Source organism: Stegostoma tigrinum, chromosome 31 (genome assembly GCF_030684315.1).
Source record: "Stegostoma tigrinum isolate sSteTig4 chromosome 31, sSteTig4.hap1, whole genome shotgun sequence".
Taxonomy (NCBI): domain Eukaryota; kingdom Metazoa; phylum Chordata; class Chondrichthyes; order Orectolobiformes; family Stegostomatidae; genus Stegostoma; species Stegostoma tigrinum.
Genome location: NC_081384.1, coordinates 23,715,686 through 23,743,174, shown reverse-complemented (window position 1 = coordinate 23,743,174; position 27,489 = coordinate 23,715,686). Strand labels below are relative to the sequence as shown.

Here is a 27,489-nt window from a genome sequence, read left to right as displayed (position 1 = left end):
TCACATGTGGACAGTTTCATGAAGACGACATTTAGCATGCTGGCCTTCATTGTTCAAAGCACTGAGTATAGGAGTTGGGATGTCTTGTTACTGTTGTACAAGTCATTGGTAAGGCCACATTTGGAGTATTGTGTACAGTTTTGGTCACCCTGTTATAGGAAAGGCATACTTCAACTAGAAAAAGTGTACAAAAGATTTACAAGGATGTTGTCAGGACTAGCAGGCCTGAGTTATAGGGAGAGGTTGGCCAGGATAGGACTTTATTCTGTGGGACACTGGACAATGAAGGGAGACTTTATTGAGGTGTATAAAATCGTGAGGGACATAGATAGGAAGACTGCATATAGTCTCTTTCCACCAGGGATGGGAAAATCAAAAACCAGAGGGCATAGGTTTAAATCTTTTCCCTCTCACGTTAATAAGCATGTGTGAGGGGCAACTTGTTCATGCAGACAGCTTATATGAAACAGGCTTCCAGAGAAAGCAGTTGAGGCAGGTACAAAAGCAACACTTAAAGCATGGATGTAAGTTTGCTCGCTGAGCTGGAAGGTTCGTTTTCAGACGTTTCGTCACCATTCTAGGTAACATCAGTGAGCCTCCAGTGAAGCGCTGGTGTTATGTTCTGCTTTCTATTTAGGTGTTTAGGTTTCCTTGGGTTGTTGATGTCATTTCCTGTCCTCCTCCTCAGGGTGGTAGATGGGCTCCAATTCAGTGTGCTTGTTGATGGAGTTCCGGTTGGAATGCTATGCTTCTAGGAATTCTCATGCGTGCATTTGGCTTGTCCTAGGATGGACGTGTTGTCCCAATCAAAGTGATATCCTTCCTCATCCGTAAGTAAGGATACTAGTGATAGTGGGTCATGTCTTTTTGTGGCTAGTTAATGTTCATGTATCCTGGTGGCTAGCTTTCTGCCTGTTTGTCACAGTTCTCGCAAGGTATTTTGTAAATGACGTTTGTTTTGCTTGTTGTCTGTATAGGATCTTTTAAGTTCATTAGCTGCTGTTTTAGTGTTGGTTGGTTTGTGGGCTACCATGAAGCCAAGCGGTCTGAGTAGTCTGGCAGTCATTTCCAAGATGTCTTTGAGGTAGGGGAGAGTGGTTATGGTTTCTGGGCACGTTTTGTCTGTCTGTTTGGGTTTATTGCTGAGAAATTGGCAGACTGTGTTCATTGGGTACCTGTTCTTTTTGAATATGCAGTATAGGTGATTTTCTTCTGCTCTTTGTAGTTCCTCTGTGCTGCAGTGTGTGGTGGCTCGTTGAAATGATGTTCTAATGCAGCTTCGTTTGTGGGTGTTGGGATGAACACATTGATTTGGAGCCCATCTACCACCCTCTGAGGAAAAGAACAGGAAATTACATCACCAGCACAGGGAATGACATCAACCCAAGGAAACCTAAACACAAATAGAAAGCAAGACATAACACCAGCACTTCACCGGAGGCTCACTGATGAGGTTACCTAGAATGGTGACGAAACGTCTGAAAACGAACCTTCCAGCTCAGCGTGCAAATTTACAGCCAGAACCTCAACCTGAACTACAAATCTTCTCAAAACTCACTAACTTAGAAAGCATTTTGATAGGTAAATGGATGGGAAGGGTTGAGAAAGATATGGACCAAATGCAGACAATTGGAACTTGTCAAGTAGACATTATGGTCAGCATGGACTAGTTTGGACTGAAGGACCTATTTCCATGCTGAATTACCTTACGACTGTGCCTGGTTGAAAATGAATTTGGCAAATAATATTTACAGTGCAGGCTATTAGTAAGGCTCTTGCTCTTCAGCAAAAAAGTCAACTTGTTACTGAAGTTAAAATTAATCACCAGATTAACAGCAGGTGTCATACTATGAAAGTTCACCATGAATAAATTAATTGCCCAAAATGCAATGTGCAGTTCACTTCGAATCATAAAACACACTATTTCAATATTACAAATCAGAACACTGACTATTCCCCAAATGGGGTTGTTCTTTGCCTCAAACTCTGATTGCACGTTGACAGCACTTTCAGATAGACAGAGGATAAACTGTTTTATTCCCCAAGCAGTCAGACATGCACTGCAAAAGGGTACACATGTAGTAGGCCACATTATCTACAACAGCTATGAGTATGAAGCTTATTTTAAGAAATTGCAGTTATTCTGAAAACTGGTGCTGACTGATGCCTAAAGCAAGCTACAGGCAGTGTATACGGTGAGTGGTGGGGCAAGAGGAATATATGCTTTATAGATTCAGCTTCTAGTTTATAAAAGCATTTGATCAACAGTTAATGGCTTGACCAAGATTCAACTTGCATTCACTTCAGTTGCAGCAAAACTGGTCTATTCCACCATTATTGCAGGGCAATTTTTATGTCATTTAATCCCTTTTCAAACTGGTAGTTAACTTTAAATGCCTGTAATGTTCCTAAACAACAGCTTTCATGAAAAATTCTAAGCACCTTCTCAACATTGGATATGTACCCATTATCTAATGAGAGGGGTCCCTTTGGTCTCTTGTGCAGTGTAAAAATCATTGCTAAGTTTTGCCAAAACATTAAATTTGGACAAATTCAATATCACGTCATACCAAAAATACTTGGCACTTGCTACTCAATTCAATAATATTTCTAACATATTAAGTCCAAATTAAGTCAGGCTTTTATTTCAACAATGAAGTTCATCGTCCACCCATCATCAGCAGGAATATCCATTAATAGCAAGAGTCATTCCAGGAAGCATCTTCAAGGTGAAGGGATTTGCTTTCAGACACGAGAGCACATTTGACTCCTGACCTTAAATCAAATCCATTAAAATATTTTTCAGAGCCTTGAAGCAAGGTTGCAGCTTGCCTAAGGTGTCTCATTTCTGGCACTAGCAGAGACTCATGTTCAAAAACATTGATGTTTTCACATCCAATAGTTATGAGACCTTGATCTTTATATACTGACAAGGTCCTTAGCTATCTGTGGTAACAGTACCAAATTCCTTCCGAAACTTGTTTGTAGAAGGCAAGAGCCCCAAAAGAAACATGCAGGCAAGCACTCTCCACCCACTTTAAGCCTGTGCATATTCCCATTTACATCAAGCCAGGAGCTTAAAATTTGTCATTTTCATCCAGACATTGAACAAGTTAGACATTAAAACAGAGAAAGGCTTCTTCCCCCAACTCAACACCACCTGATCATTTCAAATTTCCAAAGTAGCAGAGGAGATATTTTCAAGTAGTTAATTTCTTGGCACACAGATAATGAACTGAATTTGAAGCTCCCAAATTTGGACCATTTGGGCTTATGACATGTGAAATGGGCTGAAAGACTTTTTTCAATGATTTTTTTTTTCCTTCTAATTTCCATTTGATGGATCAATCACCATTCAAATATAAACGTTCACATCTTTCTACTGTGATAGAATGTATTTTGGGAAAGAAACCCAACTCTGTCATTTTTACTCTAATTACCACCCTATTAAAAAATTGTCCTTATGGAGAATGGTGGGAAACTATTTTCAAAACACTGCAGTTTACACAGTATACGGGCACACAGCGCTGTTGACAAGGCAATTTCACGATTTTGAACCTGAGACAGTGAAGGAATCAGCTCAACAGTGTAAAAGACACATGGAAACACCACCTGTAAGCCACATGCCTGACCCGAAACTAAAAGTCACTGAACCGTTACTGTTTGAATCAAAATCCAGAGAACTGCTCCCTACCAGCAACTGCAGATGTGTTCCCTGGAATGTATCTGTTCAAGGCATTACATTCAGTGGTATTTAAGGATGAGCAATGTGATGCCTATGCTATAGCTAGGCACTCAGTTCATGGAATGAGTACAGAAAGTCAGATTAAACGTGAACAAAAATTGGGCACATTTAGGAGTGTAAATCAGCAATGATGGGTGACCAGCTACAGTGCAGGATAGAAAATGGGCAGTTTTAATGAGTCAACATTAAGCGAGTGGAAGATGGGAGGTGAGCCAAGGAAGCATTTCAACATCTGAATCTGTGAGCTGACGCTGGACAGATCCCAACAACTTCTCAAAATAGATCCCAACCTTACACATAGGGAATAGCAGGAATCAAATAAAACCGAACCATCACAACATAATACAGCCATAGCCTACAAAGCAAAGTCCGTCCTGGCATTGTTCTGCTGCAACATTTGTATCAGCTTAAGTTGCAACATCAATACTTCTCCTAAATCAATAAGCTGGTTTTGTCTGAGTCCTTCATGCAGAAAATGCTGGAATGAAGAATGCCTATTTGATAAAAGGTATAGTTTTTAAAAAGTAAAATCACATTTGACAACATGCAGCCAACTGCAGTAATTACCTTGCACCTCAGCAGCAGGTGCACATCACGCACAGAACATGTGAGCAAGAGACTATTTCAGTTTATAAAACTGAAATCTCTTTAGTATGCAGTAATAATGTTAGCTTAAGTGAAGTAGTTTTGCCTACACACAAGACAGACAATATTGGGCTCTTTCAAAGCTCAGAATGGATAGTAAATTAGAACATTATGCTTTCACTTCTCAAACCCAAGTTTGAATCCAGACAGCTGAAGTTTAAAAAGTATGACAGGTTTTACAAAGCTTCTAAGCAAGTGGCCTCAACTGAGTTCCTAGAGGTCACAAGCATACAGTGCAAGAGGGCTCATAATTCAGTACTAAGTGACAGCTTCAGTCCAAGGACAAAGATAGTTGGTGTGGGAAATTGAAACTTAGTTTGAGCACATTTTGGCAGTCCTTGAAACCAATAGCAAATATAGGAGAGGAAAGCAGTCTGCCCACCAGCATGGGATTCAACTCACCTCTATAGGCATGAAATTTATATAGAACAGATGCAAGTGAAAAAACCCAATTTCAGAGACAGCTCCCAACCCCCAGAAAGGAACACAAATCAGCAAGACGTAGACCAAGATTTCATTTTCCCCTTCTAAGAAAAAAGATGCAGCATTTTCAGTAAATAAATGAGGCACAATTCCTGGCTAATTCCTACACATTACACCATTAATCTCTCCGATAGATTAGTTTCTTCTTTCCACATGCACTTGGAAATTGAGAAAGGTTCAGGATCTCAAACTGGAATCATTATGGAGCAAGTCGAATAGAGTGTAAAACGTCTAGGTTAACATACCCTTCAAGAGAAATGCACAGGATTCCACAATTCTTGGGAAGCAGAACATTGGGTGTTGATGATTAGGTCATTTATTGCTCATCCTAAGTGCCCTAGAAAAGGAGCCAGTGGGCTACGTTCTTGAATCACTGCAGTCCTTGAAGCTTAGGGACACCATCAATGCTATTAGTGAAGGCGGATGTACACTCCAACAGAAGAAAGGAATCAGCAACAAGATTTACATTATTCCTCTCCACCCCAGGACTATCGGACATAAGCTTAACATGTAAAGTTTGAATGTCTCAAAACATGTTTTTAGATATTACTGTCTCAAAATGTAGATACATGAAACAAACTTGTAAGAAACAGCTGCCTAATTAGCTTGCAGCAGATACAGTGACAAGCACATGCTGCAGTTTCATACAGTACAAAAAGAGTAGGCATTATAAATTCCTAGTAGGGACTGGTCACAGGAAGCACCTGTTCTTGCTCCTGAACCCTGTTACATCAAGCTCCTTCAAGCAAACCATCCAAAAACAGTCAGCAACCTTGCCCACTCCTCCTGGAATTCAAGATCGCTGGCCAGTCACATTTTTCAATTCTGGAGGTAGCAGTGCTGCTTAATAGTTGCCAGTCTGATCTTGCAGCAGGTTAAGGTGAGAACGGACAATCCACTGAAATGCCCAGTGCGTGGCCACTAAGGCACAAGATGCAACAGGCTTGTTTGTGGTGTTGGTGGTCTGTATCCACTATGCTGGGGAAGCCACCACTGCATTGAAAAAGAACTGTTAATAATCCCAAGATGGCAGGAACTGGCGATTTTCTGAATAACGGTCCAGACCCACAGCGTCAGCTTTCCTGCTCCTCTGATGCTGCTTGACCTGTGTTCATCCAGTTCCACACCTTACTATCCCAGTTAATAATCCCAGTGTTGTCTGGCAAAATATCAACAGCAGAACCAACTCTGAAGTAAACAATGAAATTAAAAAAATCATAATCCACTGGATAAGTAAAAGGCGGTTTTAAAAAGGTCTCAAATTAATGGCTTGCCTGACAAGTCTTAGTTGTTAGGTCATCAAGATGGAGAATCTCCAGCCTCTCAAAATTACAAGTTGTCAGCACTCCCTTCACTTCTCGTGGAGGAGCATTCAAAAATCATGTCGCTTAGTTCCACCATACAACACTAGCTCAAAATCCTCAGGCCTAAAAAACTGCAGAACTTAAGTGTTCACAGTAGTTACATCCAACCTTTGATATAGTTAGTACAAAGTGGGCACAAAAGATTACTTAACTGGTCTCAGCTGAAGTTAGCCATGGCAAAGATTCCTGAACAATGTTTGAATCTATTTGCAAAATCAATTAAGCAGAATCTCACTAAAGTAATGGAGCCTGATGGAGCATCCAATTTGGCTCTGTGCATTTTTTTCCCCTATTCTTTCATGGGACAAGAGCATGGTTTCTAAGATCAGCATTTGCTGTCCATCTCCTACAGCAGGCCAACTGACAACCACTATACCATCTCCCTCAATTGATTATGACCCAGGTTTTCAGTCAGATACATCAAATTCTTACTTTCATAAAGATTCAACAATTAGAAAGCACCATTTTTATACCAAACAACCCACAAAAAGTTCCTTACACTAGTATTTAACAGATTATTCACATAATCGTATGTGCTACATGATCTGAAAGCTATTTCAGAAGTAGATTATATTAGCTCTGTTGACTGCTATGCATTAGCCAGATATGCTGAACAGTCAAGTTTAGGAAATGCTGGGTGTCTCTACACTTCATCTGGAGCAGCATGAAATTCATGCAACTACACAGGTCCATCTTAACTTACAATGGAAAGTTGTTACATGGCAAGAATTCAGTTATTTTATCTAGTTTTTTTCCCCCCCAGATTCTGCAAACTGATTTATTTGGAAACACATCAGCACATCTTTATTATTCTAGCTTGGTAAAAGTGAGTTCTTAAAGTGCACTAAAAAGCGATTTGGCCCCTCAAGAGCACCCCATCCAGTCCCAGCCACCCTCCTTCCCTATGCCTGGTACCTCGCATTTATTATGGTTAAACTACCATATCACAAAGGGGCAATTCAGCATGGCCTGCCAACTTAACCAACACATCTTTGGACTGTGGGAGAAAGCTGGAGCAGCTGACAGAAACCCACAAACATGGGTAGAACATGCATACTCCACACAGTCACCCAAGGCTGGAATTGAACTTGGGACTCTGGCACTGTCAGGCAGTAGTAACCATTGCGTCATCATACCAGCCATTACTGTATCTCAGCCATTTAGGTTAGAAAGTGAATGGGGCTCCCTGCACTGACCTGTGACACATCTTGTTCAGGAAGGCAGCCCTTAATGTCCTGACATTCCTTTTGTAACAAGGGCTTACATGCTGTCTCTGATCTATTCTGAAGTTTGAATTCCCTGAAAAATATTTCATTGAGGACTTGATCAAAGGCCTTCTCAAAACCAAAGTACACCACAATCGTACGACTTTCCAGTCGGAGCATTCTCAGTCGCGAGCTCTCAGGTAACATTTTTTGAAACTGGTTAGTCACTTAAGCTACAACCAGATGATCTTTCACTTCCAATCGTGAATTCCCTTATTTCATACTTCAGAAGGCAGGGAGGTCACCAACATTACTTTTCCAACCAAATGCTCTCCGTTAAAGACGGACAACTTCAATTTCCGTTGCATTGCTCATCTGTGCTTGCATTGAAAACTGCACTGATCATTTCATTAACTCTAAACCCAACTTTGCTGGTACTTTCCTGGTCAGACTTCCTGTCATTCTTGCCTCCACGTCTCTCCACTCCCCACAGTGCAGTATCCTCCTTCACCATGATACTTTTGATCCCAGAATCTTTTATATCTTCAGTTTTAAACTCACTTCACATTGGTACATATGCTGTTAGCTTTTTAACCTCCCAAGCCTTTGGATTACCTTACAAACCTCTCCAACACCTCACTTATGGAAAATTGTTTAAATCTACCTCTTACTCTGCCATCTGTCCTAATATCTCCCAGTGTGGCCCCATGCCAATTTAGTTTAAAAAACAATCCTAAAAAGTGTATTGCTAAGTTTTACAGTGGTAGAAAATCCTATAAAAAAATGAACTTGCTACCTCACATTTTGTAATATGAGGTCAGCATTTTCAATCTTCCCATACTTCAAGAACCACGTACCTCAGCATGTTCGTCAGAATCTACCTTTCTCCTTCAATAATTTTGCCAAGTCCTACCAACAGCAAGGATTTGTTTCCAGCCATTTTAAACTTCCTTGGACATCCAATGCATTTAAAGTTTGCGACATACATTCTAGTGGACACAGCCACCTTTTAAATTTAAAGAATGAATCATTTAGATATTTCTCTATCTTCAGCTTTGAGCCCATTTTCATGAATTGTTATTCAGTTTGTTATTTTTGTCTCAAACGCATGGCAGCTGAGATGGTGAAACCTCAAATTCTAGCATTTTGTTTGCATTCAGGTGAGCAAATCCTTTGATCTTAAAGTACTTGAATTATTCTGCTTTTTAAGGTCATTTTAAAATTGCCCACATATCCATTTGAGTTACATTCTCTAGCTCCAGGTGATTGATTTCTCTTATTTAAAAATCAAACTATAAACTCAACAGGGATAATGGGAACTGCAGATGCTGGAGAATTCCAAGATAATAAAATGTGAGGCTGGATGAACACAGCAGGCCAAGCAGCATCTCAGGAGCACAAAAGCTGATGTTTCAGGCCTAGACCCTTCATCAGAGAGGGGGATGGGGATGGGGAGGGGGAGGCAGACCAAAGATGGAGAGTAAAGAAGATAGGTGGAGAGAGTATAGGTGGGGAGGTAGGGAGGGGATAGGTCAGTCCAGGGAAGACGGACAGGTCAAGGAGGTGGGATGAGGTTAGTAGGTAGCTGGGGGTGCGGCTTGGGGTGGGAGGAAGGGATGGGTGAGAGGAAGAACCGGTTAGGGAGGCAGAGACAGGTTGGACTGGTTTTGGGATGCAGTGGGTGGGTGGGGGGGGGGCGCGCTGGGCTGGTTGTGTGGTGCAGTGGGGGAGGGGACAAACTAGGCTGGTTTAGGGATGCAGTAGGGGAAGGGGAGATTTTGAAACTGGCGAAGTCCACATTGATACCATATGGCTGCAGGGTTCCTAGGCGGAATATGAGTTGCTGTTCCTGCAACCTTCGGGTGGCATCATTGTGGCACTGCAGGAGGCCCATGATGGACATGTCATCTAGAGAATGGGAGGGGGAGTGGAAATGGTTTGCGACTGGGAGGTGCAGTTGTTTGTTGCGAACTGAGCGGAGGTGTTCTGCAAAGCGGTCCCCAAGCCTCCGCTTGGTTTCCCCAATGTAGAGGAAGCCGCACCGGGTACAGTGGATGCAGTATACCACATTGGCAGATGTGCAGGTGAACCTCTGCTTAATGTGGAATGTCATCTTGGGGCCTGGGATAGGGGTGAGGGAGGTGGTGTGGGGACAAGTGTAGCATTTCCTGCGGTTGCAGGGGAAGGTGCCGGGTGTGGTGGGGTTGGAGGGCAGTGTGGAGCGAACAAGGGAGTCACGGAGAGAGTGGTCTCTCCGGAAAGCAGACAGGGGAGGGGATTGAAAAATTTCTTGGGGGCTGGGGTCGGATTGTAAATGGCGGAAGTGTCGGAGGATGATGCGTTGTATCCGGAGGTTGGTAGGGTGGTGTGTGAGAATGAGGGGGATCCTCTTAGGGCGGTTGTGGCAGGGGCGGGGTGCGAGGGATGTGTTGCGGGAAATACGGGAGACGTGGCGGAGGCGGAGGAATTGGGAATAGGGGACGGAATTTTTGCAGGAGGGTGGGTGGGAGGCATTCCACATTAAGCAGAGGTTCACCTGCACATCTGCCAATGTGGTATACTGCATCCACTGTACCCGGTGCGGCTTCCTCTACATTGGGGAAACCAAGCGGAGGCTTGGGGACCGCTTTGCAGAACACCTCCGCTCAGTTCGCAACAAACAACTGCACCTCCCAGTCGCAAACCATTTCCACTCCCCCTCCCATTCTCTAGATGACATGTCCATCATGGGCCTCCTGCACTGCCACAATGATGCCACCCAAAGGTTGCAGGAACAGCAACTCATTCTGCCTAGGAACCCTGCAGCCATATGGTATCAATGTGGACTTCACCAGTTTCAAAATCTCCCCTTCCCCAACTGCATCCCTAAACCAGCCTAGTTCATCCCCTCCCCCCACTGCACCACACAACCAGCCCAGCTCTTCCCCCCCACCCACTGCATCCCAAAACCAGTCCAACCTGTCTCTGCCTCCCTAACCGGTTCTTCCTCTCACCCATCCCTTCCTCCCACACCAAGCCGCACCCCCAGCTACCTACTAACCTCATCCCACCTCCTTGACCTGTCTGTCTTCCCTGGACTGACCTATCCCCTCCCTACCTCCCCACCTATCTTCTTTACTCTCCATCTTCGGTCCGCCTCCCCCCCTCTCCCTATTTATTCCAGCTCCCTCACCCCATCCCCCTCTCTGATGAACGGTCTAGGCCCGAAACGTCAGCTTTTGTGCTCCTGAGATGCTGCTTGGCCTGCTGTGTTCATCTAGCCTCACATTTTATTATCGATAAACTCAACATTATACCTTGCTCAACTTGTATTCTACAGACAATTTACTACGAGCCTGACCAATCTATTGTTAAACTTAGTTCATCTGAAATTTGGTCTTTCATTCCAACTTCAGCTGGTACTGCAAAATTCCATGTTATAAATCACGAAAATTTGATTAAGACAAACATTACCACTTGCTCTCAAAGCATATTTAGAAGTCCAGACAAATTAGCTCCCCACAACAGTACGGAAAAAAGCAGGAAGAAATTGTGTACAAAGACAAGTGAGCAATTAGAGCAGTATTAGCTAGGATGTACTCTTCAGTCACAAATTTTTGTAAAGGTTTTCTCACAGAAATAGTTATTGTTCATTAGGTATCAATTCAAGACTGCAGTCACCTTTATTTACAGCGTAGAGATAACATACATTGACAAACTTCAAAAGACAGAAGAATTTCAGACAGCAGAAAGCTGCACAATATGTGGTCCTGCACATTTGAGTATCTCTAGTCACCACTTTACATCGAACAATAGCAAAATGGGAATAAGTGTCAACGGCCTTAGATTCAGCTATCACTACAAGGCCAACAAGGGATGTTTTTCAGACACTTGTTCATTATGGGTCTCAAGTGATTGTACCTGTGTAGCTTTCTCATTCTCCCACGATGCAGAGTGTACATCACTATCACGTGGCCACTGTCCTATCAAGTAAGGTCCGATGATTGTATCGAGGGAGGAGGTGCGTCGTATGCAAGATTTTGTCTGACGAGACTTGGGCTTCTCAACTGCTGGAATAGAAAAGTCATTTTATAAAGTTAATATTACTTGCTCCCCAAATTCCTGCATATTTATTTCAACTGAAGCTGCTTCTTACACAAATTTTCCATTACCCTATAGCTGTCAATGCTTTGCATCTAGACAGCTTATAAACTTTGGAAGAAGCCCACTGAGACGTAGCCAATGTAGAAATCTTGCAAGGCTCACGTTTGAGACTAAACTGGACAAAGCACTGCCATTTCTTTGCTGGCAACTTACAAATTCAAGAAGTATTGACAACAAAACCACCAGAAATTTAGCCCTAACACTGATGCAAGGATGAAAATGTAACACGATTTTGCAAGATCTGGCACGAATTGCAGGCAGATGTAACAGCAAGATCTGGTCACATCACCTGAAATTCAATCCAAAATCTATGCCCATTAAGAAAGATTTGCAAAAAACCTCTCAATAAAGTGCCAAGCTAAAACATGAAATTAAACAATTATGCCAAAAATGACTGATTTGTAGGCAAAGTTTCAGGGAAGCAAGATGGCACCGGCAAGCAAGAAGTTGGTTTGAAGTGTGTCGACTTCAATGCCAGGAGCGTCCAGAATAAGGTGGGTGAACTTGCAGCATGGGTTGGTACCTGGGACTTCGATGTTGTGGCCATTTCGGAGACATAGATAGAGCAGGGACAGGAATGGTTGTTGCAGGTTCCGGGATTGAGACGTTTCAGTAAGAACAGAGAAGATGGTAAAGGGGCGGAGGTGTGGCATTGTTGGTCAAGGACAGTATTACAGTTGCAGAAAGGATGCTTGGGGACTCGTCAACTAAGGTAGAATGGGCTGAGGTTAGAAACAGGAAAGGAGAGGTCACCCTGTTGGGAGTTTTCTATAGGCCTCCGAATAGTTCCAGAGATGTAGAGGAAAGGATAGCAAAGATGATTCTCGATAGGAGACAGGGTAGTTGTCATGGGGGACTTCAACTTTCCAGATATTGACTGGGAACACTATAGTTCGAGTACTATAGATGGGTCAGTTTTTATCCAGTGTGTGCAGGAGGGCTTCCTGACACAGTATGTAGATAGGCCAACAAGGGGCGAAGCCACATTAGATTTGGTACTGGGTAATGAGCCTGGCCAGGTGCTAGATTTAGAAGTAGGTGAGCACTTTGCTGATAGTGATCACAATTCTGTTGTTATGTTTACTTTAGTGATGGAAAGGGATAGGTGTATGCCACTGGGCAAGAGTTATAGCTGGGGGAAAGGCAATTACGATGAGATTATAAAATGTGAGGCTGGATGAACACAGCAAGCCAAGCAACATCTCAGGAGCACAAAAGCTGACGTTTCGGGCCTAGACCCTTCATCAGAGAGGGGGATGGGGAGAGGGAACATAGGATGGAGAAGGAAACTGCAGGGGATGGACACAGTAAAAATGTGGAGCTTATTCAAGGAAAAGCTCCTGTGTGCCCTGGATAAGTATGTACCTGTCAGGCAGAGAGGAAGCAGTAGAGCGTGGGAGGCGAGGTTTACGAAGGTGGAATCTCTGGTCAAGTGGAAGAAGGCAGCTTATGTTAGGATGAGATGTGAAGGCTCAGTTAGGGCACGTGAGGGCTACAAGGTAGCCAGCAAAGATCTAGAGAGAGCTTAGAAGAGCCAGGAGACATGAGAAGTTGTTGGTGGATAGGATCAGGGTAAACCTTAAGGCTTTCTATAGGTATTTAAGGAATAAAAGAAAGAATGTTGTAAGTAAGATTAGGCCCAATCAAGGATAGTAGTGGGAAGTTGTGTGTGGAGTTAGAGGAGATAGGGGAAGCGCTAAATGAATATTTTTCAACAGTATTCACTCTAGAAAACGACAATGTTGTTGAGGAGAATACTGAGATGCAGGCTACTAAACTAGGTGGGATTGAGGTTCACAAGGAAGAGGTATTAGAAATCCTACAGAGGGTGAAGATAGATAAGTCCCCTGGGCCGGATGGGATTTATTCTCAGATCCTCTGGGAAGCCAGGAGGAGATTGCCGAGCCTTTGGCATTGATCCTTAACTCATCATTGTCTACAGGATGAGTGCCAGATGACTGGAGGGTAGCAAATGTGGTTCCCCTGTTCAAGAAGGGGAGTAGAGACAACCCTGGTAATTATAGACCAGTGAGTCTTACCTCAGTTGGTGAACTGTTTGAAAAGGTTATAAGGGATAGGATTTATCATCATCTAGAAAAGAATAAATTCATTAGGGATAGTCAGCACTGTTTTGAGAAGGGAAGGTTGTGCCTCACAAACCTTACTGAGTTCATTGAGAAGGTGACTAAACAGGTAGATGAGAGTAAACCAGTTGATGTGGTGTATATGGATTTCAGCAAGGCGTTCAATAAGGTTCCCCACAATAGGCTATTGTACAAAATGCGGAGGAATGGAATTGTGGGAGATATAGCAGTTTGGATCGGAAATTGGCTTGCTGAAAGACGACAGAGGGTGGTAGTTGATGGGAAATGTTCATCCTGGAGACCAGTTACTAGCGGTGTACCGCAAGGGTCGGTGTTGGGTCCACTGCTCTTTGTCATTTTTATAAATCTCCTGGATGAGGGCGTAGAAGGATGGTTAGTAAATTTGCAGACGACACTCAGGTCAGTGGAGTTGTAGATAGTGACGAAGGATGCTGTAGGTTGCAGAGAGACATAGATAAGCTGCGGAGCTGGGCTGAGGGGTGGCAAATGGAGTTTAATGCAGACAAGTGTGAGGTGATGCACTTTGGTAGGAGTAACCTGAAGGCAAAGTACTGGGCTAATGGTAAGATTCTTGGCAGTGTAGATGAGCAGAGAGATCTGTGACCACGTACACAAATCCTTGAAAGTTGCCACCCAGGTTGACAGGGCTGTTAAGGCGGCATACAGTGTTTTAGCTTTTATTAATAGAGGGTTCGAGTTCCAGAACCAAGAGGTTATGGTGAAGCTGTACAAAACTCTGGTGCGGCTGCACTTGGAGTATTGTGTACAGTTCTGGTCACTGCATTATAAGAAGGAGGATGTGGAAGCTTTGGAAAGGGTGCAGAGGAGATTTACTAGGACGTTGCCTGGTATGGAGGGAAGGTCTTACGAGGAAAGGCTGAGGGACTTGAGGCTGTTTTCATTAGAGAAGAAGGTTGAGAGGTGACTTAATTGAAACAAAATAATCAGAGGGTTAGATAGGGTGGATAGGGAGAGCCTTTTTCCTAGGATGGATAGGGAGAGCACAAGGGGGCATAGCTTTAAATTGAGGGGTGAAAGATATAGGACAGATGTCAGAGGTAGTTTCTTTACTCAGTAGTAAGGGAATGGAACACCTTGCCTGCAATGGTAATAGATTTGCCAACTCTAGGTACATTTAAGACGTCATTGGATAAGCATATGGACGTACATGGAATAGTGTGGGTTAGATGGGCTTGAGATCGGTATGACAGATCGGCACAACATCGAGGGCCGAAGGGCCTGTACTGTGCTGTAATGTTCTATAATCAAATGTGCAATCGTGAAGCTTTCTTAAGATGCACTTGCACTAAACTGCTAAACTGAAAATATTCTGTTAGTGCCTGGCATACAAGTTTATTGCTGTAGGCTTTGAGAAAACTAGACAAATTAATGACAAATGTTTTGGAAGTGCTCAGTTGATCAACAGTCTCTGATAAGACAATTAAATGCAAGGAATGGGCTAAATAATGACAGGCCAGTCGGTCTAATTTCAGTGTTGTGAACATCATTACAATAAATTGAGAAATAGGATGAGCTGATCCATGTCTATTCGGCAGAATTAATATAATCAGTTTGGTTTTGTTAAGGGAAGTTGTGTCTCACTGGCTTACATTTTGAGGAAGTAACATGAAAGATTGATGAGAAAGCACATAGATGCAGTAGGTAATTGGGGAGGCTAATGCAATGTTGACTCAATTCAGATGTTGGAATATCAGTACAGAAATTTTATTACAACTGTACAAGGTGCTGGTGAAACCACATCTGGAGTGGTAACAGCAGTGATGGCCCCCTTATTTAAGCAAAGATACAATTGGAGGCAGTTCAGAGAAGGTTCACAGAACCCCTGGTATAGAGGAGTTATCTGAGCAAAGGTTAAACAGTTTGGGACTCATTGGAATTTGGAACAATGAGATGTTATTTGGTTGAAACTAAGAATTTTTAGGGATTTGATATAAATACTGACAGGATGTTTTTCCTCATGGGAGTCTAGGGCCTGAAGGCACAATCTAAAGAAATAAGGGCATCAATTTCAGACCAAGAGGAGACATTTCCCCGCTCCCACTCTCCTCCTCCACCCCCTCACCCCCGCGCCCTGCTGTGGAGTGTCAATGGCACACTGCCACATAGTGGGGTCAGGGCCCTAGAGTATACTGAAGGCTGAGATAGAAGCAGGGGAAGCAAGGGCTCTAGGGAAAAACGCAAAGTGGATTGAGAAATATTAGATCAGTCATGGTCCTCTTGATTGGGAGAAGCGGGCTTGAGGAGATGAATGTCCTACTCCTGTTCCTAATTATGGAACGAGGGGAGTATGAAGGATGTCATCTATTTAGATTGAGACATCTGACAAGGTTTAAAACAGCAGACCTCAAAAAATTAGAGCCCAGGGGTACAGGAAACTGACACATTGGATCCAACATTGGCTCAGTGTCAGAAAACAAGTGGTGATGGTTGCTGGATGCTTTTGAGAGTCAGAAACTGGCACAGGGCTTGGAGTTGGGTCCCTTGTTATTTGTGATAGATAATTATGAATCAAAATTTAAACGTGGGGGGGCATAATTGTGAACTCTACAGATTACAAAAAAGGCATGTAATCAATAATGAAGCAAATAGCTGTTGAGTCTTGAATGACAATAGCTTGGTTGACTGGGTAACAAAATAAATGGCACTCAATCCACAGAACTGAGGGGCAATGCATATGGGGGAGGCAAACAAAAGTGGAATATACAATAGACATTTGTATATCGAGAGGAGTCAAGATAGTGAGAGACTTGAGAGCACATCCACAGCTCTTTAAATATGACAAGTGCTCAAAGAAGCATATGGATGTTTTTTCCCTTTTGTTGGACAAGGTATGCAAGACAAAAGCAGGGATTCAAGCTGAAGGAGTGGAAAATGCTGTTAAGCCACAGCAGGAATCGTGTACACAGGTCTGATTATCACATTACAGGAAGAGCCTTACTGCACTTGACAAAGTACACAGAAGAGACCTACGAAAGTCTGCCAGGACATGAACATGACAGCTAAGACGACAGACCAGAAAGGCTAGGGTTATTTTCTTCAGAACAGAGAACGTCAATTTAATCCATGTACACAAACAAAAAATCCCCCATTAGAAAGCACAGTAACAGCAGCTTGTGTCTTTTAAACTTCAAAGCAGAGGACTGGACAAGAAAAGAGGAAAGACAAGCTACCGAATGTGGAACATGCATACTCATCTACTTTTGCTATAAAATGGTGCACATAAAAATGTTTGAATTTTGCATGCACGCACCTCAGAAGTTCACTTTAACAGGATGCACTACATCAGATAAATTTGACAACAATTTGTCAACTTGGTTATGAAAGCTTTTGCAACATGGCTAGAGTTGCAAACGGGTATTAAAATTCAATCAAATATTGCTCACATTTTCAACAAGCCTCTGTTCAAAGGGACAAATATTTACTTTGACCAAAATAGCTACTTCCCACTGACCATCTTTTAAGCTAACATCCACTCCCACAACAGGGCTCATTAAATCTGCAATGTCCAAACTGGAATACACAAAGGTGCATCTGTTTAATTGAACTCTGCTTTGTACACTCCACATTTAAAAAAATGCTAGTTTTATGAGCTGGTTAAGAAACTGCCCAAAGTAAAAGTTTAGTGGAGTATAGATCCATCAACACTCCAGCATACTAACAAGTTTTGATCTGATCAACTCTTTCCCCCCACAAGAACTTAGGTTCTCAAACTGTGTCAATCCAATAGAATAGTGGAGACATGTTCCTAGATGTTCCGTTAAACCTTCCAACTCTCTATGGAATTTTAATTAAGACTTATTGGTTTGCAGCACATCACTCGAGTTCCTTCAGGAATACAGTCTCGCCTTGGGGCTCAGAGTGCAGTTTTGCCACACAGGAAGAACAATTGCAAATTTTTAAAAAATTATCAGGCAAAAGAAACTTTCTTGCCCAGACTTGCAAAACAATTGCAACTGACACGTCAATTTTACTGAAATAATCCTATCCCTTCTGAAGAGTTCAATGCATTTTGCCAGGATAGGAAATTAATTAGCTATGGTATTCACATATCAATTCTTAGTATTGCAAAAAGAACAAAGGTTAACATCAGGAAAAAATAAAGTTGGAATCTCGAAGACGAACTTTACAATTTTAGGTATGTTTTAAAAAACTGTCAAAACATTTCTTCAGAACCTTTCCAAGCATAACACGCAGGGCCACACTAGAACGCAGGGAGAGTGAACTGCAAAAGGCCAAGCCATACAACTGAAGAGTGGATATCACTATTTTTGTGAGCAACGTTGACATCTAAGTCCTGAAGCAATTTTGTCACAAGATTGTGGACAAGTGCAGGGGGCACAGAAAGAAAAAGGAAACTTGCAATCCCAAGTGGTGCACTCCCAAGTAAAATCAGAAGAACACAGTTGCATCAAGGAGGATGGAGGAAGAATCAAGGGGAGATTTAGGTCACAACTTTCAGTTAACTTGACAAAATAAGGATTCATGCTGGTCAAACAAAAAAGGAAGCAAGCAGTCTGGATTTGGCTTGTATTTGCACCTTTATGGTATGATTAATGGCTACATTGTGCTGAACATTCTGAAATGAAACAATACGGTAAAAGCAACTAGTTCCAAACATCCCACTGTTGAAACCAGTTCCACAAAGCAAAAATTACCACAAGCATAATGAAATCTCACGCAATACCACAAAAGCATCTATCTACTTCTCTTTACTGCCTAAGGATGTTCAGCAGCAGTAACATTCACAGTAAGCTTGAGCAAAGTGAAATGTTAAGAGCTTCCTCTCCAATAACTTTATGGTTTTGGTCAATTTTAACCTTCCAATTTTAACAACGTAAAAAAGATAGAAATTTAAATAGTCTAATCTGGATGTGACTGCATTATCCTCCTTCATTTCATTAAATCTGCACAGAGGTGGGTGCTGACAGCCATATTCTTCCAGAAGGTTCCAGCTGGCATGTCATTTTACCCTACCTCTCCCACTTCATAGCAAAACATGCCATCTATTTTACCTTTTCACAGATAGATGATGCGACAGCAATTACCTGGCACCAGCTTGTCCGTCAGAATGCTGAATAAACTAAGTACACAAAATATGCAAACAAACTTCCAATGAAGCCTCAAAATGACTTGTGGAAATAGAGTTTATTTCCCTTGGAAAGCATCAGGTAATATTTTTACCACTCAAATGCCAGGCAATCATCATCTAACCAGAGCCTTAGCATTCAGTGATGTTACTACTGTATCACCCAGTGTGTGCTTGCATGCAGGAAGGGTGGGACTGCCTCAGACCAGAAACTCAACTCACCACAAATAGTGGTTACAAGGCTGGGTATACTGCAGCAAGTAAATCACTTCCTGATTCCCCAAAGTCCGTCCACCATTTACAAGGTACAGGTCAGCGTGTAACAATACTCCCTATTTGCCGAGATGGGTGCAGTTACAACACCACAAAAAAAGGTTGACACTGTCCAGAACAAAGCACCTCACCTGACTGGTACCACATCCACAAGCATCTCTCCAGCCACCACAAACACTCAGTGGCACTACAAAGATACACTGCAGAAATTCACCAAAGAGTAGACAATCTTTTAAACCTGTGAGAAGGCCAAGGACAGCAAATATACGTAAACATCAGTGCCCGCAAGGTCCCCTCCAAGGTGCTCACTATCCCAACATGGAAATACAATCACCATTCCTTCAGGGTCACTGGGTCAAAACCGCAGAATTCTCTCCCTAAAGGCATTGAGGGTGTACCCACAGCATGTGGATTGCAATGGTTCAAGAATGCAGTTCACCACCACCTTCAAAAAAGGAAACAAGAGGAGTGTACAATAAATGTTGACCAGCCAGCACCCCCATGAGTGAATTAAAAATATACAGTACTGAATATAACTGCAGCAATGAAACAAGTGCTCAACAGCACTTTCCAGGCCAGTGGATTCCATCACTTGGAATAGTACTCACTAATCTTTTCCACCACTAGGAACCCTAGGAGAGCCACCAACCGTTACCACAAAGCTCATGATCCCACTTGAGCAAGTCCCGGCCTAGTAGAACATGCCTACCAAGTACAGGAAATGCAATCATGCAGATGTCCATGTTACCTGGCTTGGAAATAGGTCATTGCTCCTTCAAACATTGCTTCAAAGTTCAAGGTAGGACTCCCTGTCCAACAGCAATAAGCATCAGAACAGCTGCAGCAATTCAGGTTGGCAGCTGATTATCTTCACAAGACTAATTAGTTAACATTGAATGCTGCTGGCAATGTTAGCGAAGCCCAGATCCCACAAATTAAAGTGTTGTGTTGAGTCAGTAGAACCTCTTGTAGAAAAAGAGGCTCGTTAAATACTGTTCTAAAGTTGCCAATCAAACATGTTCTGGCTTCTCTCAGGAGACAGCAAATGCTACTATGCATGTTTCTGCATACAAACACATTTATAACCAAGTTAGTTATTAGGTCACTCTAGGGAGCATACAAAGCATTAGCAAATGCCAGCAGATTAAATGGCAATATCTCCCTGAAAGGAAACAAACTTTTCAAATCTATTGAATGCAGATGACTTTTGGGTTGTTAATCCAGTATCATAACCATCAAGCCAGCTCCAGGTATGTAATCAAGTCAGTTCTTCCCTTTCAGCTGACACAGCCAAACACACCATAATTAGGTACTAACTTAAAACACAAGTCAGTTTGAAACTTCTACAGGACTGTTGCCTTCACACTTTTTCGGCTTCTCATTCAAAGACAAAATACCTCAATATGTATAGGTTTCAGCCACCACATTAAGAAAGTCATGATGTTTGTATTGTGATCAACTTCATTTTGGTTACATTTATATAACATACTATGAAAGCTGCCAAGCAATTGTAATTACAAGTATTGTCCAATCTCAAATTCTTGCATTTAAATGAGATCACTTATATTTTACAAACCTGAAACAATGTCACATGAAATGTATTAACAGTTTAATATTAAGCATTAACAGTTTCTTTGCAATGATTTTTTTTATTAGCATTAAACTTCCTGCACAATCAGCCTCTGTTCCCATAAACGAAAAGCAATTAGCTAATTGGAGAAACAAAGCACTTATTTGTGCTTAGTCTGATTACTTGAACAGAAAAGATCTAACTCAGGTCACCAAATTTCAAAGATGGTTCAGGAATTAACACTTACATGAAAAGCTTGTTATTACACAGGTATAAGTCAATGTTAGGATGATGTGAGGGTTTATGCCAGCAATAAGTCTCACACAGTAAGACAGATAGCATAACTAACCCAAGTTTCAATCATGAAATGTAGCAAACTTAAAAAAATACTGACCCTGTATCCATCAACTGCTCACCAAAAGGCTCCTGACTGTCGCCTCACTGCATTCTGTGCAACCTAATGGGTCATGTAGAGAAAGGTTAAGGTCAACAGTCTCATTGCTGGACCTGTTGCTCAAAAGTACTTTCTGGGTGGTTTAAAGGTACCACTTCTTTAAATCTGTTATTGACTGGAAGATTCCAAGTCAAAAAGTTGCCAGGGCTTTGGGTTTTCAGATCTGGGTCACATCACCAAGCCTCAGGTGGACAACCTACTAGAAACAAAAGTCTCAAATCACTGCTTCCAGATGTGTGCATGGGGGATGCTATCAAGCACAGGTTAGATTAAAGATCCAATTTCCCCTACTTTACTCCAATGTAATCACTACAGATTATCAAAAGATCAACTTCTACATAAAATAATCTTTCCCCAAAAAACACTAAGTTTAAAAAACTTAATGTCCAAATATTGGAAATACCAAAACTGTCAAAATTAATTCACTTGAGTTTATTTGTAATATGCACAGACTTGAGATTGTTCAGTAATAGTAGGAACTGCCGATGCTGGAGAATCGGAAATAACACGGTGTGAAGCTGGATGAACACAGCAGGCCAAGCAGCACAGGAGCAGGAAAGCTTGACGTTTCAGGACAGGACCCTTCTTCAGAAATGCTATTTTCAGACATGGTCGAGCAGTTTCAGGGCCGAAGAAAGTACAAGGTTGCAGTGGGAGAGGGATGAACCGAGGATTGTACAGTGCTGGATTATAGCTCAAAGTCGAAAAACTTATTTGATGTTGGGTTAAGTAGTTGATTAGGCTCAACTTATCATTCTACTTCACTTTGGTCAATTCCAGACTCAACCTATTGCATGAAATCTTCAAATTTTGAGAAAAATTAAGCAGAGGCAGAAATTAGATGAGAGCAAACTTGAGCTGTAAAACCACTGAGTGAATTAACATTATTTAAACAGCCCAAATTCTATAAATTGAAAGGGCCCAAGCATCAGGGATATCATGCTTGGGCTCCTAAACTTTCAAGATGCCAGTTCTATAGATATGAGTACTACCAATGGATTCTGGATACATTTTCACTGGGACAATCTAATAGCCAAATCATAACTTAAAGGCATCATTAATTCCTTGATATAGCACCATTTTTCTTTTAAAATCACTGAGTTGCAAGTGAAGTGATAGTTCACAGTTCAAATATCTCATGTTTGGGAATTACAGCCTGATATACTGACAAATAAGTCAGTCGTGCATTTCTGAATAAAGCGTCATGATAGGCTTAGGAGATGGGGAGAGCAGGGAGTTAAGAATTTTACACTAACAAAATATCTGCATCCTTGGCGTTGAAAATTACTTATTCACGACATCAACATATTCAAAAAGAGAGATATATTCCATTTCTAAAATTAACTTTCCTCTTGCCCTTTGTGTACAGTGGGGTTTTGTCTAGTCTTGAAGGTTCATGAGAAATTACCAGTTTACACTTGTTTTTGAAACTCTCCAAACAGTACAGAAACAATACAACTGCCCAAATATCCATTTCACTTATTCAATCTGCAATCTGCTATATATTCTGATTGTGCCTCAACATGGTTTTTAACCAACAAATTTATACATCCTTGTAATTTATTATATTTTATTGCTTCTCATATAGAAGACACTGAAAAAGTAATTTTATATTAACAAAACTATAAAATTTTATAAACCTAAAGCAGTACTTTTGTTGTGGCACTAATGAGCTCTGCTCAGCTTCCAACTGGTGAAACACAATGTGAAGAACAAGCTGACAAGCTAGTTATTTCCATCTTAAAAAGGTGAAACATTAAGAAAATTACACTGCCTTACAGCAAGCTTGGAAAGCCCCAGGATTCAGTTGTACAAGTTGGTTATTCTGTAACTAGTCTGAAATATAACTGATACAAGACTACCTTCTCCAGATGGTCTGGTGTCTATTTTAAAAAACACAGTAATTGCTCCCAATGTGGTCCTGGGAAACAGAGGTAGAGTACAATACTGCTCAGCATACTGATCACACCATATCCACATACTTAACCACCTAGTGATAAATAAGTCTTCACTCAATCCTTAAGAGTGACAAGGATAACTATTTCATACACATGGGAGACAGACCACACTTATTGCTGTCCTGCAGTTTGCTTGTAGTAGCACAGAAAACAGTGATAACAGCCATCTTTCAAAAGCAAAACACCAGCTTCACAAGGTTGAAGCTGTATCCAAGTGCCCTTTGTGGTTGAACCAGAGTGGCAGTCAACATTGGGACTCCTTTTCCATGACTGCAACATAAGTTAGTCATTGAATCTTCAAAGCGGGGGGACAGTTAGAATTGGCACAGGGAGGAGAAAAGTTGTGTATTGAAAGAATGACTAAAACAGTCCCAGAAGACAGTGTTATAGCTGAATGTATAAAATCAGATTCTAGTGTGCTCATGTCAACAGCTGTCTCTACAGTAAATGTAAAAACCACCAGTATAAAGTACTTTCAGAGATAGTAGGAACTGCAGATGCTGGAGAATGAGACAAGGTGTAGAGCTGGATGAAGCATGCCAAGCAGCAGAGGAGCAGGAAAGCTGATGTTTCGGGCCTGTACTTTCCAACTTTATGGCTGGGTTTTTGTAAAATTTGCAGAAGCTGCAGGATCCCTTCAACTGAAATTAAAATTAAAGGCTTAAAACAGGTGAACAAAATTTTAAACAATAAAGTCATCTTTGTCCTACCAGACCATGGAACTGGTCTCAATACAGACTAACACTTAAGGGTGCAAGCACACCAAGGTGGAGAAGATGAATCCTTGATAGTAATCTCAGCAGGTGCAGGAATTGAACCCATCCTGTTGGCATCAATCACAAACCAGCTGGCTAGCCAACTGAGCCCAACTAACGCCCTTCTCTGCGCATGTTAGCAAATTAACCTGCACACACCCATCTAGAGTCCAGTATATAATTCTGGCCATCTCAAATTAGGAACAATGCAACAACAGAGCGGTCCCACAAAATATTCATGAAACGTGTTGCAAAGAGGGGCTATAGCCACAGATTGAAAAAGCAGAAGGTTGTTCTCCTTGCACAAGACCATGACGAAATTTGTCAGTCATTCAAAAACATGAGCTGTGGACAGAGTAGGCAGGTCAAAACCATTCCTACTCGTGCAAGATTAGAGAACAAGCTGACACCAATTAAAGATGCACAGCAAGACAAAAAAAGCAATGGCCTCATGAGTAAAACATTGATGCAGCAACTAGCTACATCCAAAACAGAGCTAGAGTGTGAAGGCAGACTAAATAATGGCTTTTTCAAAAGAGAACGTGATCATCTAAAAAACTGCAAGGCAGTAAAACAGCACAGAACAGTGACACAGTGAACTACTCTACACCAGTACAGGCAGTGGGGTGAATGGTGTCTTACGCTATATCCATTCAATGACTGACTTCAAAAGAGTTTTTCCTGACTACAGGAATGACCCAAAGACAGAGGGGCTTTAAAATATAGTTGCCGTAGTAATGTCAGAAATTTGCCAATTTGCATAACTTCGGTCATGAAATTTTTATCATGAAAATTCATTCATCTGTGACTTTCTAACATACCATTAAAGATTTATTCACATGCATCAGCAATGAAACCCTCTGCTCTTCCAATTCTCACCGCCTGCACACTCCCAAGTTTCATCAGCCCACTGCTATAAAGGTTCATCTTCAGACATTTAAGCCCTGCAATAGCACCCCAAAATCTCTCCTCCATGATGCTTTTTAAAGCATTATCCTCATGCTGTGGCTTCAAATTTTGTTTTGTCATGCTCCTGCAAACCACCTTAGGCTGTTTTACAGCAGTACAGAAATACAAAACTGCTAAGAACAAATATTCCAAGACACACATTTATACAGTTATGATTCCAAACTTGTCCCTCATTAGTCAGAAAAAGCCAATAATATGCAGCTGGGTCGCACCACTCAAATTGTGTTAAATAAAGTCCATATTTATTCCAGTAAATGCAATGCACAAAACTATTTCATTACCACAAGAACAAAATCCAGCACTTCAGCTTTTAACAGCTGCAGCAAATATGCGTGGGAACAAAGTGTTACAACCAGTAAATATTTAGTATGGTTAAACAAACTACTGTAGATGGTGACTGATCATGAGAAAGGGTGGCACCATGTTAACATGGAACTGCGCAGATAAACAGAAATGTCTGCGTGCCATTTACAAGTGAAACAACCCCACATGCAACCTATTGATATGAGCCTATCTTAACTCCAAAGAAAGTTCAATTAGTTTACATTTATTTACTTAGACTTTCATACAGCCTTTGATAAGGTTTCACATGGTAGACAAATTAGTAAAGTTCACTCACATGGGATTCAGGATAAGCTTGCTAATCAGACACAAAATTGTCTCCTCCTATAAAGCCAAGGGTGGTAAAGGAGGGTTGTTTTTCAGACTGGAGGTCTGTGACCAGTGTTCCACAGGAATCAGTGCATGACACTTGTTTGGCATTCATATAAGTGATTGGGAAGAGAGGCATCATTACTAAGTTTGCAGATGGCACCAACATTGGCGATATCGTGGACTGTGAAGGTTGTCTAGGGGTTAGAGATCTTGATCAATTGGGTCAATGGGCTGAGGAGAGCAGAGGGAGTTTAATTTGGCTAAATGAAGGGTACTGCATTTTGGTAAAACAAACAGGGGCAGGACCCTGGGTAATATTGTACAGCAGAGAAACCTATGGGTTCAGGTACAGAATTCTTTGAAATTTGCACAGGTAGACAGGGTGGTTATGGAAGCATTCAGCACACTTGCCTTTGTTGCTCGGACCTTTCAATATAGGTGTCGGGACATCATACTGAGGTTGTGCAAGACACTGAGGAGGCTTCTTCTGGAATACAGTGTCTGGCTCTGGTTGCCCTGTTATAAGAAGGATATCATTAAACAGGAGAGGATTCAGAAAAGATTTACTAGGATGTTGCCAGAACTGAAAGGTTTAAGTTAGGCTGAGACTATTCTCCCTCAAGTGCAAGATTAAGGGGTAACCTTATGGAGGTTCAGCAAACCATGAGGGGCATAGATAATGCGAATAGCAAAGGTTTCTTCCCCAAGGTGGGGTGCGCTCCAAACTAAGGGGCATATTTTTAAAAGGTGAACAGAGAAAGTAGAAGAGGAGGAGAGAAGCTACTACATATTACACAGAATGGGTCAGTGTGTGGAATGAACTGCCAGCGAAGTGGTGGGTGCATGCACAATCACAACAATTAGTAGACATTTGGATAAGTAGGCGCATAGGAAAGGTTTAGTGTGATATGGGTCAAATGGAGGCAGGTGGGACTGGTTTAGTTTAAGAACATGGTTGGCATGGACTAGTTGAACCAAACAGTCATACAGCATGAAAACAGATCCAATGGCATTTTGTAAATTGCATCCTATCAAACAACCAGTAACTGAATGGTCAATAACCTGTTTGGCCAGACTTTCACACATCACAGTACTATTGCCAGTTCCGTTGATAATCTCATCTTGGATTTGAAACAATTCACACAAGTAAGAATTGGTTTCCTCTTTTTCAGCAATGCAAGCAAAAACTGTCAACCTAATGCAGCAATCAACTATCAATAAACAAGTGTGCAGCATATTAGGAAGAGAATGATCTTCGCAGAAATACTGGCACTGAAGTTAGAGATCACAAACCTCTGAAATGCGCATATCTGAATAACAGGCTGATTAAGAGGAGTTATTCTGCAGATTTGTTGCAAAAAGACCGTCCATGCATCTAATTTCAATGTTAACCTTGTTCAACTGCCTTATAAATCTCTTGCTCGATATCTGAATTAACAATTTTTCATCTTTCACTTTTCCAAAATGATTACCCAGGGGATTGTCTTCAACTTAGCTCACTGGTTTCTTTATAGAAATGCTACATCACATGTCAAAAGCCTATAGATTCTCACAGCTGGAAGATTACTTGGACACTTCCATATTCATTTTGACAGCTACACCAATTCCCAACACATTCTATGCAGTTACTGTACACAAGTAATATGCCTTAAGTGTAGCTATTATTTTGGCATCTAATTAGTTATATTATTTCTATTAAACATCATGCCCAAATTAAGCTCTTTCAGTACCAAAGCACTCCTACTTGTTTATTTCACTATTGCAATCAAAACAAGCCACACCAGTATTTTTAATGTGAATGGCAAAAGCAATTTAAATTTCAGTGCTAGGTTCCAATTTCTTTAAAATTTAGCCCCATTTAATAGGATAGATGATGCTGCTTCAAAAAAAAAGGAACCCCCTACACAGTTGTTATTAAGACACCAAATTATTTCACAACCAGATTTAACAAGACAAAAAGACAAACTATTGCTCAGCTGTATTGAGCAAAAGGCCACATTCAAAAATTGCAAAGGCAAATTATCTTGAGCTGAACTATACTATTAGCAACAACCACATT

At 41.5% G+C, this 27,489-nt stretch overlaps 1 protein-coding gene across 5 annotated transcripts in view; it reads right to left on the bottom strand.

Annotated features, from left to right (window-relative positions):
- Positions 1–27,489, bottom strand: part of psmc5 (proteasome 26S subunit, ATPase 5) — a 123,062-nt gene that overhangs the window by 94,398 nt on the left and 1,175 nt on the right. For 2 of the 5 annotated variants that reach the window (XM_059638719.1, XM_059638718.1), the window contains one exon: positions 11,343–11,491. In XM_059638719.1, the coding sequence (XP_059494702.1) occupies positions 11,343–11,491 (149 nt within the window). Of the gene's footprint in view, positions 1–11,342; positions 11,492–25,841; positions 25,947–27,489 lie in introns of those variants that run through there. The other 3 variants (XM_059638716.1, XM_059638717.1, XM_059638720.1) reach the window with 3 other exon arrangements.